This window comes from Eptatretus burgeri, chromosome 4, assembly GCF_056783735.1.
Source record: "Eptatretus burgeri isolate ZD-2024b chromosome 4, Ebu_testis_v1, whole genome shotgun sequence".
NCBI lineage: Eukaryota > Metazoa > Chordata > Myxini > Myxiniformes > Myxinidae > Eptatretus > Eptatretus burgeri.
Genome location: NC_140964.1, coordinates 83731353 through 83744416, shown reverse-complemented (window position 1 = coordinate 83744416; position 13064 = coordinate 83731353). Strand labels below are relative to the sequence as shown.

The following is a 13064-nucleotide window of genomic DNA, read 5'->3' as shown; positions in this document are numbered from 1 at the left end:
GCAATTTGAAGAAATCAAATTTTGTTTTTTCTATATTTTTAGCTCACCTGGACTTTAGTCAGGTGAGCTTATGTAATCAAGGAGTGTCCCTAGGTGAGTGAGTGAGTCAGTCTGTAAACACTTCAGTCAATATCACTCGAACCAAACACATGATTTTGATGAAACTTGGCCACAAGCTTTATATCTGATACCTAACGAAGGTTTATTGACCGCATCAAAATCTGCACTCATTAATGGGGGTCTACAGGGGTGTTTTTTTGTTCCCTCCCCCCCCCCCCCCAAAAAAAAAAACCAATAGGTATTTGCTCTATTCTCTAAAACTACACACACAATTTCGATGAAACTTGACCACAACCTTCATCACCCATGATGTACCAAAGTGAATCAACCACATCAAACAAAGGGGGGGGGGTCTCCACAGGGCATTATAATGGACCATCATGTGAAAAGCAATGCTCAAATGGATTTTCACAAATTTACATTCACAGTAGTTCTGGACAGCATTGTTTATGTGTTAATCATGTCATCAGGACAAAATGGTTTATATGAAACACAGGGACACACATTCCTTTCTTCAAGGTGAAGTACATATTGAATGCAATGGGTGCTAAAAACACAAACGTTTGCAGGTAAATAAAGATGTGAAAAATAAAAATAAAAACGCACAAGTGGTCAAAGGTATTTAATTAATACATGCATTGTAAAAAAAATGGCCCCTTGTCAGGCATGCATTTATGCAAATGAGAAGCTTGTGAAGCTGAGAACTCACCTGAAAAGGTAGACAAAGGAGGTGGAACGGGAGGAATGAAAAAAATTAGAGGAGGATGGTGAAGGGAGTGGATCCATCTTGCGTCGTGAGGGATCTTCTCCACCCCATGTGCCCCCCTTCATTCCTCCCCACACCCATTATTTGTCCAAGTCTCCCTCTATTTTGTCCATAAACCCAGCTGTACTGGTGTTTGCCCTCTCTCTTTACTGTTCCTTTTGTTATGTTGCGTCCTGGTCCGTTCAGTGTTCTCGCTCTTTCACGAGCCTTGACCTTACTCAAAAAAAACAAATCATTTACAATGCCACCGACTCAGATTCATGATAATTATTTCGTTTTGGGGCTTCATGTGCAATGCACACAGGTAAGGCAGACAAAAGGTGAAAACCCTTGGGGTGGTGGGGGGAGGATGGGTGGGGAGGAAAGGACATAATTTTGTTTTTTTTTAACAAAAATGGAAATGGATACCGCACAGGGGATAAGAGTGAAGCAAAACCAAACGCTTTCAGTTGTGGAGATTAGCGCATGTTGTTGATGTTGGACGCGTTTAAAGATCGTGCAACACGATGAAAGAAGGACACGTGACCCATAAAAGAGAGGGATGATGCTCGGTCGGAAAGCTCGCACTGGTGAAGACCGCATGTGGGTTTGCTTTGATGGGTGATTAATCTTCAGTGTGTTCCACAGGTGAGCGATTCGTTGTTTTAGATCATGATACTATGGTCGACCTACAACCCAGCATTATCAAGGCCACTTTGCATGCATCAGAAAGCAACACTGACTCTCCACCCATGAATATTCTTTGTGGAACACTGCATGGTGTTGCTTCTTTAAAAGTATCTAATGCTGCAGTCAGTAGGCTCACGGGTTTCCTTTTTGACGGTGCATATCCATTCTGCCGATTTAATAAAATAAATACAGCACAAAAAAAATCATGTATTTCAAATTATTCTCCAGCTTCTGTGACGTCACAATACAATATACACATTTCTGTGATGCTACTGAATAGAGTTGCCATGGTGAGTTATAGCCCCAATAATCCATTGCGCAAACTAGATCAATTGGCTAATGAGTATTATAGGGTCCATTCACATTGCGAAGACATCTCAACCTGAGTGGGTTCAGTGATTACATGTCCAGCTGAGCAGCGATTCAAAGGGGCATTCAAACACTATTGGTATTTTGCACCCTGTATAATCTACATCCTCACTTTGTCTCCTGGCGCAGCTAATGTAGCGGGGGGGGGGGAGGGGGGTATCCCCCCACTACTCAATGGTCGGATTCTGGTGAGAAGGTGTCAACACCTCCACAACGTGGGGTTTGTCTCAATTGTGGTGCATTACCCATATATTGGTGACCCGGCTTCGACCATCGCTATCCTGTAAACACACCACTCTCCCAGAACGTCATTAGATTACCGCCTGAGATGCCGCATGCTCTCACTCCTCTGCTGTGCCCCACATGCTATGACACACAACACCTGCTTCGGATTTGCGCACTGAGGGGCTGCACTTCGGGTGGTCCTGGCACATTGTACAAGAACGTGAATATCAAGTACAGTGTAATAATGTCTATTATTGCCCTACATTATTTGCTAATGTTGCATTCAAGAGCATTAAAGTATAAAACAACAGCAATATAGAAAGCATGAAGACAAAGAATGAGAAGAGGGGAGAAGCACACACACACATATGTATATATATATATATATATATATATATATATATATATATATATATATATATATATATATATATATATATATATATATATTCAAGGGAAAATTAAATTATCTGCTCACAGCCTTCACCCAGTTTTATGTTATCATGCAATATTCAAGATATCTCCATCATATCATCGAGACCAATTGTCTCCACACTCTGGGAAAGTGATGTTTGGCTCTGGAGAGGATCAGATGCAAATTAAAGGAAGAAAGGGAGCCTGGGTAAAGGCGAGCATGAGTGTGAACGAAAAGCAGGGTGGGAAGAGAGCTCGAGCACTAAGTGGGGTTATCTGTGGAATTCTAGGCCAAAGCCCTTTCCATAAATCTACCCCCTCCCCCTTCCCTGGAGAAGGTGCCAAGCTTACAGGTCCTTTGGCCTCCAGGAGTAAAGCTTAGACTAAGCTGTTCTTAAAACTTCCATCATGCTGCCTGCTTCCCAGGCAATCAACAAATATATATGCAGGTAGTGGGCAAAAAATTGGAAACACCTGAGTAAATGAGGGACACCAAGCAACAGCTTCCATGCAGGTGTGGCTCCATGTGTTAATTAAGCAAATAACACCCCAACATGCTAAGGGTCATGTATAAGAATAAGACCGCGCGTCCTGAAGCTCACCTGCATCAGGAGCAATAGTAACTCAAACCCCCCGCAGACCACCTTAGACCCTGAATATTTTAATGCCGTGAGCAAACTATGGAACATCACAGGTGATGAAGGTTGTGGTCAAGTTTCATCAAAATTGTGTGTATAGTTTTGGAAAAGGGAGCAAACACCTATTTTGGGGGGTCAAACCATCACACTCTACCCCTCCAAGCTTCCCTCTCACCCTTCTCAGAAATTCCCCCCTCACCTTTCTCCTTCAACTCTCCCTACTCACCCTTCTCAAAGTTGCTCCCCCCCCCACTTCCTCAAAGCTGCCTCCTTCCCCTGCCATCTCTCCTCCATCTCATCACTCCACCTCTTCAAATCCTCAACTGCCTTCTGCCCCCTTTCTTATTACTCCCCACTGTACCCCAAAATAGCACCACAGAGCCTTTACTCCTCCTCATCCAGCCCCCTCCCCTAGCTCTTCTGCAATCCCTCACATTCTTTCAACAACTCTCCTTACCTCCCCCCCCCTCCTCCCTTGTCCTACCCCCCCTCCCCTCCCCTGCACCCAATTCCTCCTCCCCTCCCTCTTCATTAGCAGTGTGGACCTCAAATATCCAGGGCCTTTGCTCAAACCTGACAGATCTTTCTATACAGGTTGCCATCGACAAACCAGACATAATCTGCCTAACAGAAACTTTCCTCCCTCAAGACGTCTCTGACTCCCTAGTATCTCTCCCTGGTTACTCCTTCCTCCGGTATGACAGACCTGAGCCTCGTCCTGGTGGAGGAGTTGCTCTCTTCATCAAAGACTCCATTCCTCACTCTCCATGCACTGCCCTCACTCCCCCACACCCCCAGGAATACCTCTGGCTACGGCTTCCCCTCCACTCCCACCTCATGTTTATATGTGTACTGTACCGTCCACCAAATGGTGATGACTCCATTTGCACTTCACTTTCCCAAAATATGGACCAACTTACATCCTCTCATCCAACTCTCTCTTCCTCATATGTGGCGACTTCAATTGTCATCATGCCAGTTGGCTAGGTGTGGGTACCTCTCTCACCTGTCATGGCACTTCAGCAAAAGCTTTCTGTGACTCAATCGATAAACTTCCCGACCCGGATCTCAACCAATGCTACTCTATCTCTTTTGGATCTGATGTTGACAAATTTCCCTGAAAATATATCCTGTTCTTCCTCCGCTCCAATCGGTTCTGCCGACCACATGCTTCTCAAAGTGGACATCTCTCTGGCTGTTATCAGAGATCCACCTCAGCACCGTCGAATCTGCAATTTCACTCAGGCTGACTGGCAGGGTCTCCAAGAAACCATCAAAACTTTAGACTGGTCTCCCATCGCTACTTTCTCCAAAATCAACCAATCCTGGGAATTCTTTCAGACAAACTTGCTCTCCCTCATGCACAGATTTATCCCCCTTGTCTTCAGTTGTCTGACCCTTCCTCCCGCCCATGGTTCACTGAAGCTTGTGGCGAGAATGCTGGCCTGAAACAACTTGCCTTTGCCTCATGAAAAGCAAACCCAACTGAGGACAATCTCAGTTCCTTCCATAAAGCTCGGAACAAGTGTGTATCTACCCTCAGGAGAGCCAGTAAACAACATCTTTCTAATCTCAAGTCTGAACTCTCAAACCTCTCTCCCTCCTGCAGATCCAGGTGGCATCTAGTTAAATCTGTTTCTGGTGTATGTTCCCCCGCCATCCCCTCCCTTACCGTAAATGGCCGCACTGCTGATACCGCATGTAAAAAGGGTGAATGCCTAAACTCGGTGTTTGCATCTAAATCTTGTGTCCCAAACCCATTGCTTTCTGTACCCACCTTATCCAGTCGCACCCAACTGTCCCTGGACTCTGTGTCCTTTTCTTCTGACAAAGTGGAGAGCTTGTTGTCAAACCTCAACTCAGATTCTACATCCGGTTCAGACGGCATCAGCCCACGTGTCCTAAAAACCTGCTCCTCTGCTCTTGCTCACCCTCTCCCTGTTCTATTCACCCTCTCATTTGCTCAAGGTCATCTGCCATCTGCTTGGAAATCAGCAAACATTACCACTCTGCATAAAAAGGTGAAAAAACAGATCCCTGCAACTGCAGACCAATCAGCCTTCCACCAATCATCAGCAAGGTTATGGAATCCATCATCGCTTCAGACATAAAATCCTTCCTATTCTCCAATGGCTTGATTTCCGATCATAAATTTGGTTTCAGACCAGGTCACTCCACCCTGGAGATGCTGCTTCTGCTCTCTCAAACAATGGATGGAGGTACTCAATGCCAGACATGAAATCAGAGCCATATCCTTTGACATATCACGTGCTTTTGACACGGTCTGGCACCCTGCCCTGCTCACCAAACTCTCTTGCTATGTGATCCAAAGCCATCTTCACTCATTGCTCACACACTTCCACCCCTGTCACAGCGAACATGTGGCCCGAAATGGAGTTCCCTCATCCCTTCTTCCTGTCCAGGCTGGAGTTCCTCAAGGCAGCGTTCTGAGCCCTGTTCTTTTTCTGGTTTTCATCAATGATCTCTCCAACTCTCTGGAAAATCCTCTTTATCTCTTTGCTGATTACTCCACCATCTGCCGTACCATCTGTAATCCCTCAGACCGGCAAGCAGCAGCTTCTTCGCTCACTGCAGATCTGGATAAAATCACAAACTGGTCCAACACGTGGAACATGTCTTTCAATCCTGACAAATCTCACTCACCATGTCTCTCCAAAAGGACAATTTGGAACCCCTCCCACATCTACTTTCTCAAAAATCCTCTGGAAGAAGTCCTTTCATTCAAGCTTCTGGGTCTCAAGATCTGCCATGGCCTTTCCTGGAAAAGCCACATTTCAAACCTGGCCTCCAAAGCCAGTCGCCGACTGGGAATCCTCCATCGTGCAAAGTCCCTCCTTGGCCCACCTGAGCTCCTGACCACTGACAAAGCTTTTGTCCGCAGCCTGATGGAGTACTGCTCTCCCCTCTGGGCTGCTGCTCCTGCCTCCCACCTTTCTCGGCTTCATGCAGTGGAAACCAAGGCATTTAGGATCATTGGTATCTCCCACGATGAGGCTGAGTCTTTGGGCCTCTCACTCGCTCACCTCAGGCAGGTCGGTGATCTTTCTGTCTTCTAACGTCTCCTCTCCGGTCTCACCTCCTCCCCCTGATATGTCTGCAATATGTCAACCCAATGTTTCTGCAGGGCACTCAAGGTCTGACTGCAACCCCGTTCTGGTAAAACTACCAAAATCACGAATCACTGCTCATCTTCGCTCTTTCGTTCCTCTTTTTTCCTGCCTTTGGAATGAACTTCCACACTCTCTTCAATCCCATTCCTCCCTCCAGCCCTTCAAAACAGCTGTTCACCAACACCTCTAATCTTCCCCTCTCCAAAACCACGATCTTTTCTACCCCCGTTAATCCACCCTCACCCCACCTCCTTCAAATTCCCTGCTTTCCTTCCTGAAAGTCCCTGTAGCATCCATCTTGTATATCCTGTGTTCCCCGCCCCATCCCTCTCCCTTCCACAGATCTCCTAATGTCTCTGTTTCCCACCGTTTTGTCCTTCCCTCTCCCACCCATCTTCTCTCCTGTCCCCCCCCCCTTGTTGTGTGTTGTGTGTTTGCTCTCATCCGAGCCTCAGCAATGTATACAACAAAAAAACTCCTCCATAGACCCCTTTAATGAGCGCAGATTTTGTGGTGGTCGATACACTGTAGTACATCATGGGTGATGAATGTTGTGGTTAAGTTTCCTCAAAATCGTTTGTGTAGTTTCAGAGAAGAGAGCAAATACCTACATTGAGGGGGTGTAACCCTCCCCCACCCCCAGCCCCCATAAACCCCCTTGATGAGTGCAGATTTTGATGCTGTCAATACGCTTTGGTACATTTCTGGTGAAGAAGGTTGTGTTCAAGTTTCATCGAAATTGTGTGTGTAGTTTCAGAGAAGAGAGCAAATACCTATTTTGGGTTGGGAAGGGGGGTGGGGGGGTCAAAAAACTCTTTTTTTTTTTTCCTCCCTCAAGTCGTCTCTGACTCTTTCTGAAAAGTCTTTCACCAATATGCTACCAAGACCCCCTTAATGACGCAGTTTTTGATGCAGTCAATAAAACTTCGTTAGGCATCAGATATGATGCTTTTGGCCAAGTTTCATCAAAATCGTGTGTTTGGTTCACGTGATAATGATTGAAGTGTTTAGGGGCTGACTGATTGACTCACTCACTCACCTACGGACACTGCTCGATCTTTTAGCTCACCTGACTAAAGTCCAGGTGAGCTAATAACACTACAAATACCAGCATGTTGAGGGTCATGTAAAAAAAAAAACTCCTATAATTTTGGTCAGCATAGCTGCAAGAAGAAAAACCTCAGCGATGAGTTTCTGCCCTTTTTTAGCAGCTTGTTGTGTTTGGTCTACAACTCTACATGCTTTATTTTACACCTATCTCATCGATTTGTTTACCTTATACTTTTTGTCTTGTTATTCCTGTGTTTTCATTCGTCTTTCCCTTCCTGCTTTTCCCCGGCCTTTCTCCTGTCTGGTTGGCCTTGCCCGCCAAGCAGGGAGGTAGCCTCATGCTTTCCTGCTACCACCTGCCTCGTCTCCTCCCCTTTCCTGGTGTTGTCCCCACCCTCCCCAGGATTTCGGCATGGCGAGCAGGCGCCATAACTGCTTCCGGTTCAAGTTTGAGAAGGCGGGATCCGTTCCACCAAGTGAGGTATTTGGGCAGACGGTATTGTTGGGCATACTGGAGTTCAAAGCTGAGGGTTTTCTTGACTCATCTTCTTGGCCTGTGGTTTTGATGTGTCCTCTCAATCAGCTGAAGGGTGTGGTATAGCCAGCGGGCCTGCGGGGCGGGGCATGATGATGGGGGGAGTGGTCGTTGTGAGCATCGTGTCTGCCAGGAATATAAGGAGTGCGCGCCGCCTGAGGCGTCATCGTGATGCCGTAGTCACCTCAGGCGGCGCGCACTTGCAGTCTGCCGCTCTCTTCGATGCTTTCGTCGAGACCCGAGGGCAAGGTTCTGGCGGCGGGAGCCGCATCGATGCAACGGGAGCGGCCATTCGTTGCTGCCTGCAACGGTGGTGTGCGGTGCGGAAGCAGCGGGAGCCATGCCAGCTCTCGCGATGAGCTCTCGCGCGTCGGCTGCGTTCATGGTGCGGGGTGCGCCTGTATTGTTCGGGCAGCTTCAACGGGTTGCGGTGAGCCCGTGGCGTTAAAGGAAGTCGCGAGTCGCAACATCGAGTCGACAACCAAGAGACGGACTCGTGATGTGGGTTATGGGTTGCTGTTCATTGCATATTTGTTTTTCATTGCTCGAGTGATGCGGTTTAACGTCGTTGAAATAAATGCCAACAGTTCCTGTGTGAGAGTGGGTTTGGCGGAGATCAATCGATGGGTTTTGCAGTATGGTCAATGTGATGTGGTGGCTTTGGGAGCGGTGGTGGCGAATAAAAAGGTTTGGCTGGCCTTCCATTGCCCCGGGCCGCGGGTAGTTGCTTTGTCATGTGCAGGGATTTTGCCGAGAGAACGCGCTGTACGGGAAAATGAGTTTGCAATGGTTCCAATGTTATTCCTATTGATTTATGACGAGCCTATGGTTGAAGTGTGGTTTGAATGGAGTTGCTACCGTCTAACTGCCGTGTGGGTCTCGGAGATCGACTCGGAGCCAGGACTGGTGCGCTGGTCAGCGTTACCCCCACCTCTGGTTGCGGCAAGGTCAGACGTGCCTGGCGCCGGGGGCGCAGCTCTCTGTGTTCGCTCAGGGCCGTTTAGACGGGCGTTGGCATCTCAACTGATTGTGGTGCGTGGGTTGTTGTGGAGCATTGGTTGCATCCAGCCAGCGGCGCTGTTCAGCGCCCCCATCCAAGGTCAATCGAGTCTGGCGCTGGCGCCACGGCTTCCAGACAGCAGGCTTCCGGCCTCGGAATGTTTATCTGCTTCAGGTCTGCCCGGGGGAGATGTGCCGCCTTGTGGGCCAGAGGCGTTTGATGGTGCCGGGGGAGGTTTGCTTGGGAGGTCGCTGCGGCCTCGCCGAAGGCCATGTAAGCATGAGCCGCCTGGGGGCATTTCCGCTGTGTAGTGCTGCTGTGCTTCTCGCCTTGCTGCTTCATATCGGTAACGCGGTCAGAGTTTGGTAGGTGCTGTGTGCACCTCAGTCTTCGGAACCTGGCCGTTGCAGCTCCACTAGCTCGCTTCCACACGTTATATGATGTGATGTGCTTTTATACTTCGCTGTTTTCTTTTTTGTACCTTGTCTACTGTTATACCGTAGTACTTCGTGCTGTTTATGCTTATTATGATGGTGATCATTTAATAATCATAGTTTTAGGAGGGAGGAGTGTGGTATAGCCTGCGGGCCTGCGGGGCGGGGCATGATGATGGAGGGAGTGGTCGCCGTGAGCATCGTGTCTGCCAGGAATATAAGGAGTGCGCGCCGCCTGAGGCGTCGTAGTGATGCCGTAGTCACCTCGGCTTGTGAGTGTACTGAGTACGTAATAAAGGAGAGCTGCGGGAAAAGTACGCCCGCGCTCGCGCTTGTGCAACACAGCCCGGCTCGACTGTTCCCCCGCTCGTGTCTGCCTGCTAAGCTTCTCTATCACGACACTACAAAAGGCTTGCCGAGTTTTGGGTAAGGTGGCTTAGTCACCAGATCTGAACCCAGTCAAGCATTAATGGGATATTCTGGAATGACACTTGAGACAGCATTTTCCACCTTCAAACAGGAGTGAGTTGATTGACTTTCTTGTTGAAGAATGGTGCTGTATCTCTCCTGCAGAATTCCAGACGCTGGTGGACTCTAAGTCACGGAGCATTCAGGCCGTACTGGTCGCGCTTGGTGGCCCAACGCCTTATTAAGTGACTTTGCATCAGTGTTTCCATTGTTTTGTCCACCACCTGAATATGTACCAATATGCTACCACACAATAGCTCTATTATTTTACAAAATATACTGTTACATTAGAGGGGGATACAAATTAAGTGGCATGTTAAGTGAGTGTGGTCTGTGTGTTTGTGTACGTTCGAGCATTTTCTGTAACCATTAGTTTAGCGTCAAGTTGTCCTGTTCTTATGTATGCCATGAGGGGTGATATAGTTGACATCGGCATTAGGTAGGAAAGTGTAATTCGGGCATGTCCTCTCTGCGAACCAGGCAAGGTGAGGAGAGGGGTGCATTTGGATGTTGGCATTTCGTGTTCGGGCTGCTGCAACCCCCCTCGATCTGAGGACAAGGTGTCTGACATGGCGTGGCCATCACAAGGACCCCCGAGGGCACGCTGCAAGTTGTCGAGTCATTAGTTTGAGCAACACCAGTACGTGGTGACACCGCGTCTTCAGCACTAATTTCTGGTTCGGGGGTTTTCTGCACATGTGGTGAAAATTTGAGCTCCTCATTTCCACCTCATAAAGCTGAGTTTTTCAAACCAGATTTGTCATGTTTTATGTTACTAGAACACCCACTCATTACGGGAGTTAGGGGGTGGTCATGTGTATCGTGTACGTGTGTACCATGCGGGCAGAAGTTTGTTAATATTATGGCCACAATTATTCCCACATTGTTGGGGAGTTGGCCAGGGGAAGCTTTGCCAAAGTCTTTCACCAACCAGCTGGCCAGGTCTGGCATTCGACTTAGGTTAAGGCAGAAATTTGTAATTTGTGCAGGGTGCTGCTGATAGCTCACCTCCTCTTCGTGAAGAACACCGTGGGATCTTTAAAGTCCACCAACTGATAGTGGCAGACGGGTCGCCAGTTTAACATCCATCCGAGAAATGGCACACGTTGATGAATCACCCTGCCTATGAAACACCAGGATTCGAACTCAGGCGAGATGGCTTAGACTCTTAGAGAGTACGCATAGCTCTAGGCCATCCTGCCAGCCCCACTGTTTATAAGCATCATTTAATGGAATTCACCGATTAATTTGGGTTAGAGTAATTTTAACGAAAAATATAACTTGGATGACATAGATGCTGGACTCAGGATTGAAGGAAGATGTACCAACAACTTTATGTATGCTGATCATTCCACTCTGTTGGCAGAAAGTAAAGAGGACTTAATGCAACTGCTGCAGACAGTGAAGAAGGAAAATTAAAAGATGGTTTTTATTTAAACCTCCAAAAAGGTTCAAATCTTTTGAACTGAGAAGATAAGCCTAGCATTGGCTTAGTGGATCGGAAGAGAGATCCACTAACACTTGAGAGATCGAGCCAAAAACGATATAGTACTGTTTCGCATGATATTTCAAAAATGTATTGGACCCGAAATGTTCTCGTGGATCAGGCATTACGTGGTGGAGGTATGTGCTCAACTGAGTGCCCTTCTAGTTTTTCAAAAGGTGTTTGTCCATTCTCGGCACTTGGTCCACCAATCACCCCCCCCCCCTCCCGGAAACGCACAGCGCAGCCTTTCAGGCGGATGCGGACAGACAGCATTAGCCAATTATATACATATATAGTACCAGTCAAAAGTTTGGACACACCTACTCATTCAAGGGTTTTTCCTTATTTTTACAATTTTCTAAATTGCAGAATAATAGTGAAGACATCAAAATGATGAAATAACACATTTGGAATTATGTAGTAATCAAGAAAGTGTTAAACAAATCAAAATATGATTTATGTTTTAGATTCTTCAAAGTAGCCCCCCTTTGCCTTGATGACAGCTTTGCACACGCTTGGTATTCTCTCAACCAGCTTCATGAGGTTGTTACCTGGAATGCTTTTCTAACAGTCTTGAAAGAGTACCCACATATGCTGAGCACTTGTTGGCTGCCATTCCTTCGCTCTGCGGACCAACTCATACCAAACCATCTCAATTGGGTTTAGGTCGGGTGATTGTGGAGGCCAGGTCATCTGATGCAGAACTCCATCACACTCCTTCTTAGTCAAATAGCCCTTACACACTCTGGAGGTGTGATTTGGGTCATCGTCCTGTTGAAAAACAAATGATGGTCCCACTATTCCCAAACCAGATGGGATGGTGTATCGCTGCAGAATGCGGTAGAAGCCAAGCTGGTTAAGTGTGCCTTGAATTCTAAATAAATCGCTAACAGTGTCACCAGCAAAGCACCCCCACACCATCACACCTCCTCCTCTATGCTTCATGGTGGGAACCACACATGCAGAGATCATCTGTTCACCTTCTCTGTGTCTCACAAAAACATGGCGGTTGGAATCAAAAATCTCAAATTTGGACTCACAAGTCTCTTCTTATTATTGGTCTCCTTCAGTGATGGTTTCTTTGCAGCAATTCGACCATGAAGGCCTGATTCACACAGTCTCCTCTGAACGGTTGATGTTGAGATGTGTCTGATACTTGAACTCTGTGAAGCATTTACTTGGGCTGCAATCTGAGGTGCAGTTAATTGGCGATTTCTGAGGCTGATAACTCGAATAAACTTATCCTCTGCAGGAGAGGTAACTCTGGGTCTTCCTTTCATGTGGCGGTCCTCATGAGGGCCAGTTTCATTCTAGCGCATGATGGTTTTTGCGACTGTACTTGAAGAAACCTTCAAAGTTCTTGAAATTTTCCGGATTGACTGATCTTCATGTCTTGAAGTAATAATGGACTGTCGTTTCTCTTTGCTTAGTTGAGCTGTTCTTGCCATAATATGGACTACTACAGTACAGACAAAATAATGGTCTTTTTACCAAATAGGGCTATTTACTGTAAAGTAACCCTACCTTTTCACAACACAACTGATCGGCTCAAACGCATCAAGAAGGAAAGAAATTCCATAAACTAACTTTGAACAAGGCACACCTGTTAATGGAAAGCATTCCAGGTGATGACCTCATAAAGCTGGTTGAGAAAATGCCAAGAGTGGGCAAAGCTGTCATCAAGGCAAAGGGTGGCTACTTTGAAGAATCTAAAATCTAAAATATACTTTGATTTGTTTAACCGTTTTTGGTTATTACAACATTCCAAATGTGTTATTTCATAGTTTTAATGTCTTCACTATACTACAATGTAGAAAAC

At 46.8% G+C, this 13064-nt stretch overlaps 1 protein-coding gene across 3 annotated transcripts in view; it reads left to right on the top strand.

Moving 5' to 3' along the window:
* The window catches only part of LOC147028558 (uncharacterized), a 35966-nt gene extending 24353 nt beyond the window's left edge, over positions 1-11613 (top strand). Inside the window, exons 2-3 of one of the 3 annotated variants that reach the window (XR_015057602.1) lie at positions 7649-7803; positions 10240-11613. Coding sequence is in view for 2 of the 3 variants with exons in the window: in XM_085879082.1 (XP_085735208.1) it covers positions 8080-9168 (1089 nt within the window). In the remaining variant the exon portion in view is untranslated. Of the gene's footprint in view, positions 1-7648; positions 9636-10239 lie in introns of those variants that run through there. The other 2 variants (XM_085879082.1, XM_085879083.1) reach the window with 2 other exon arrangements.
* Positions 11614-13064: the final 1451 nt, after the last annotated feature.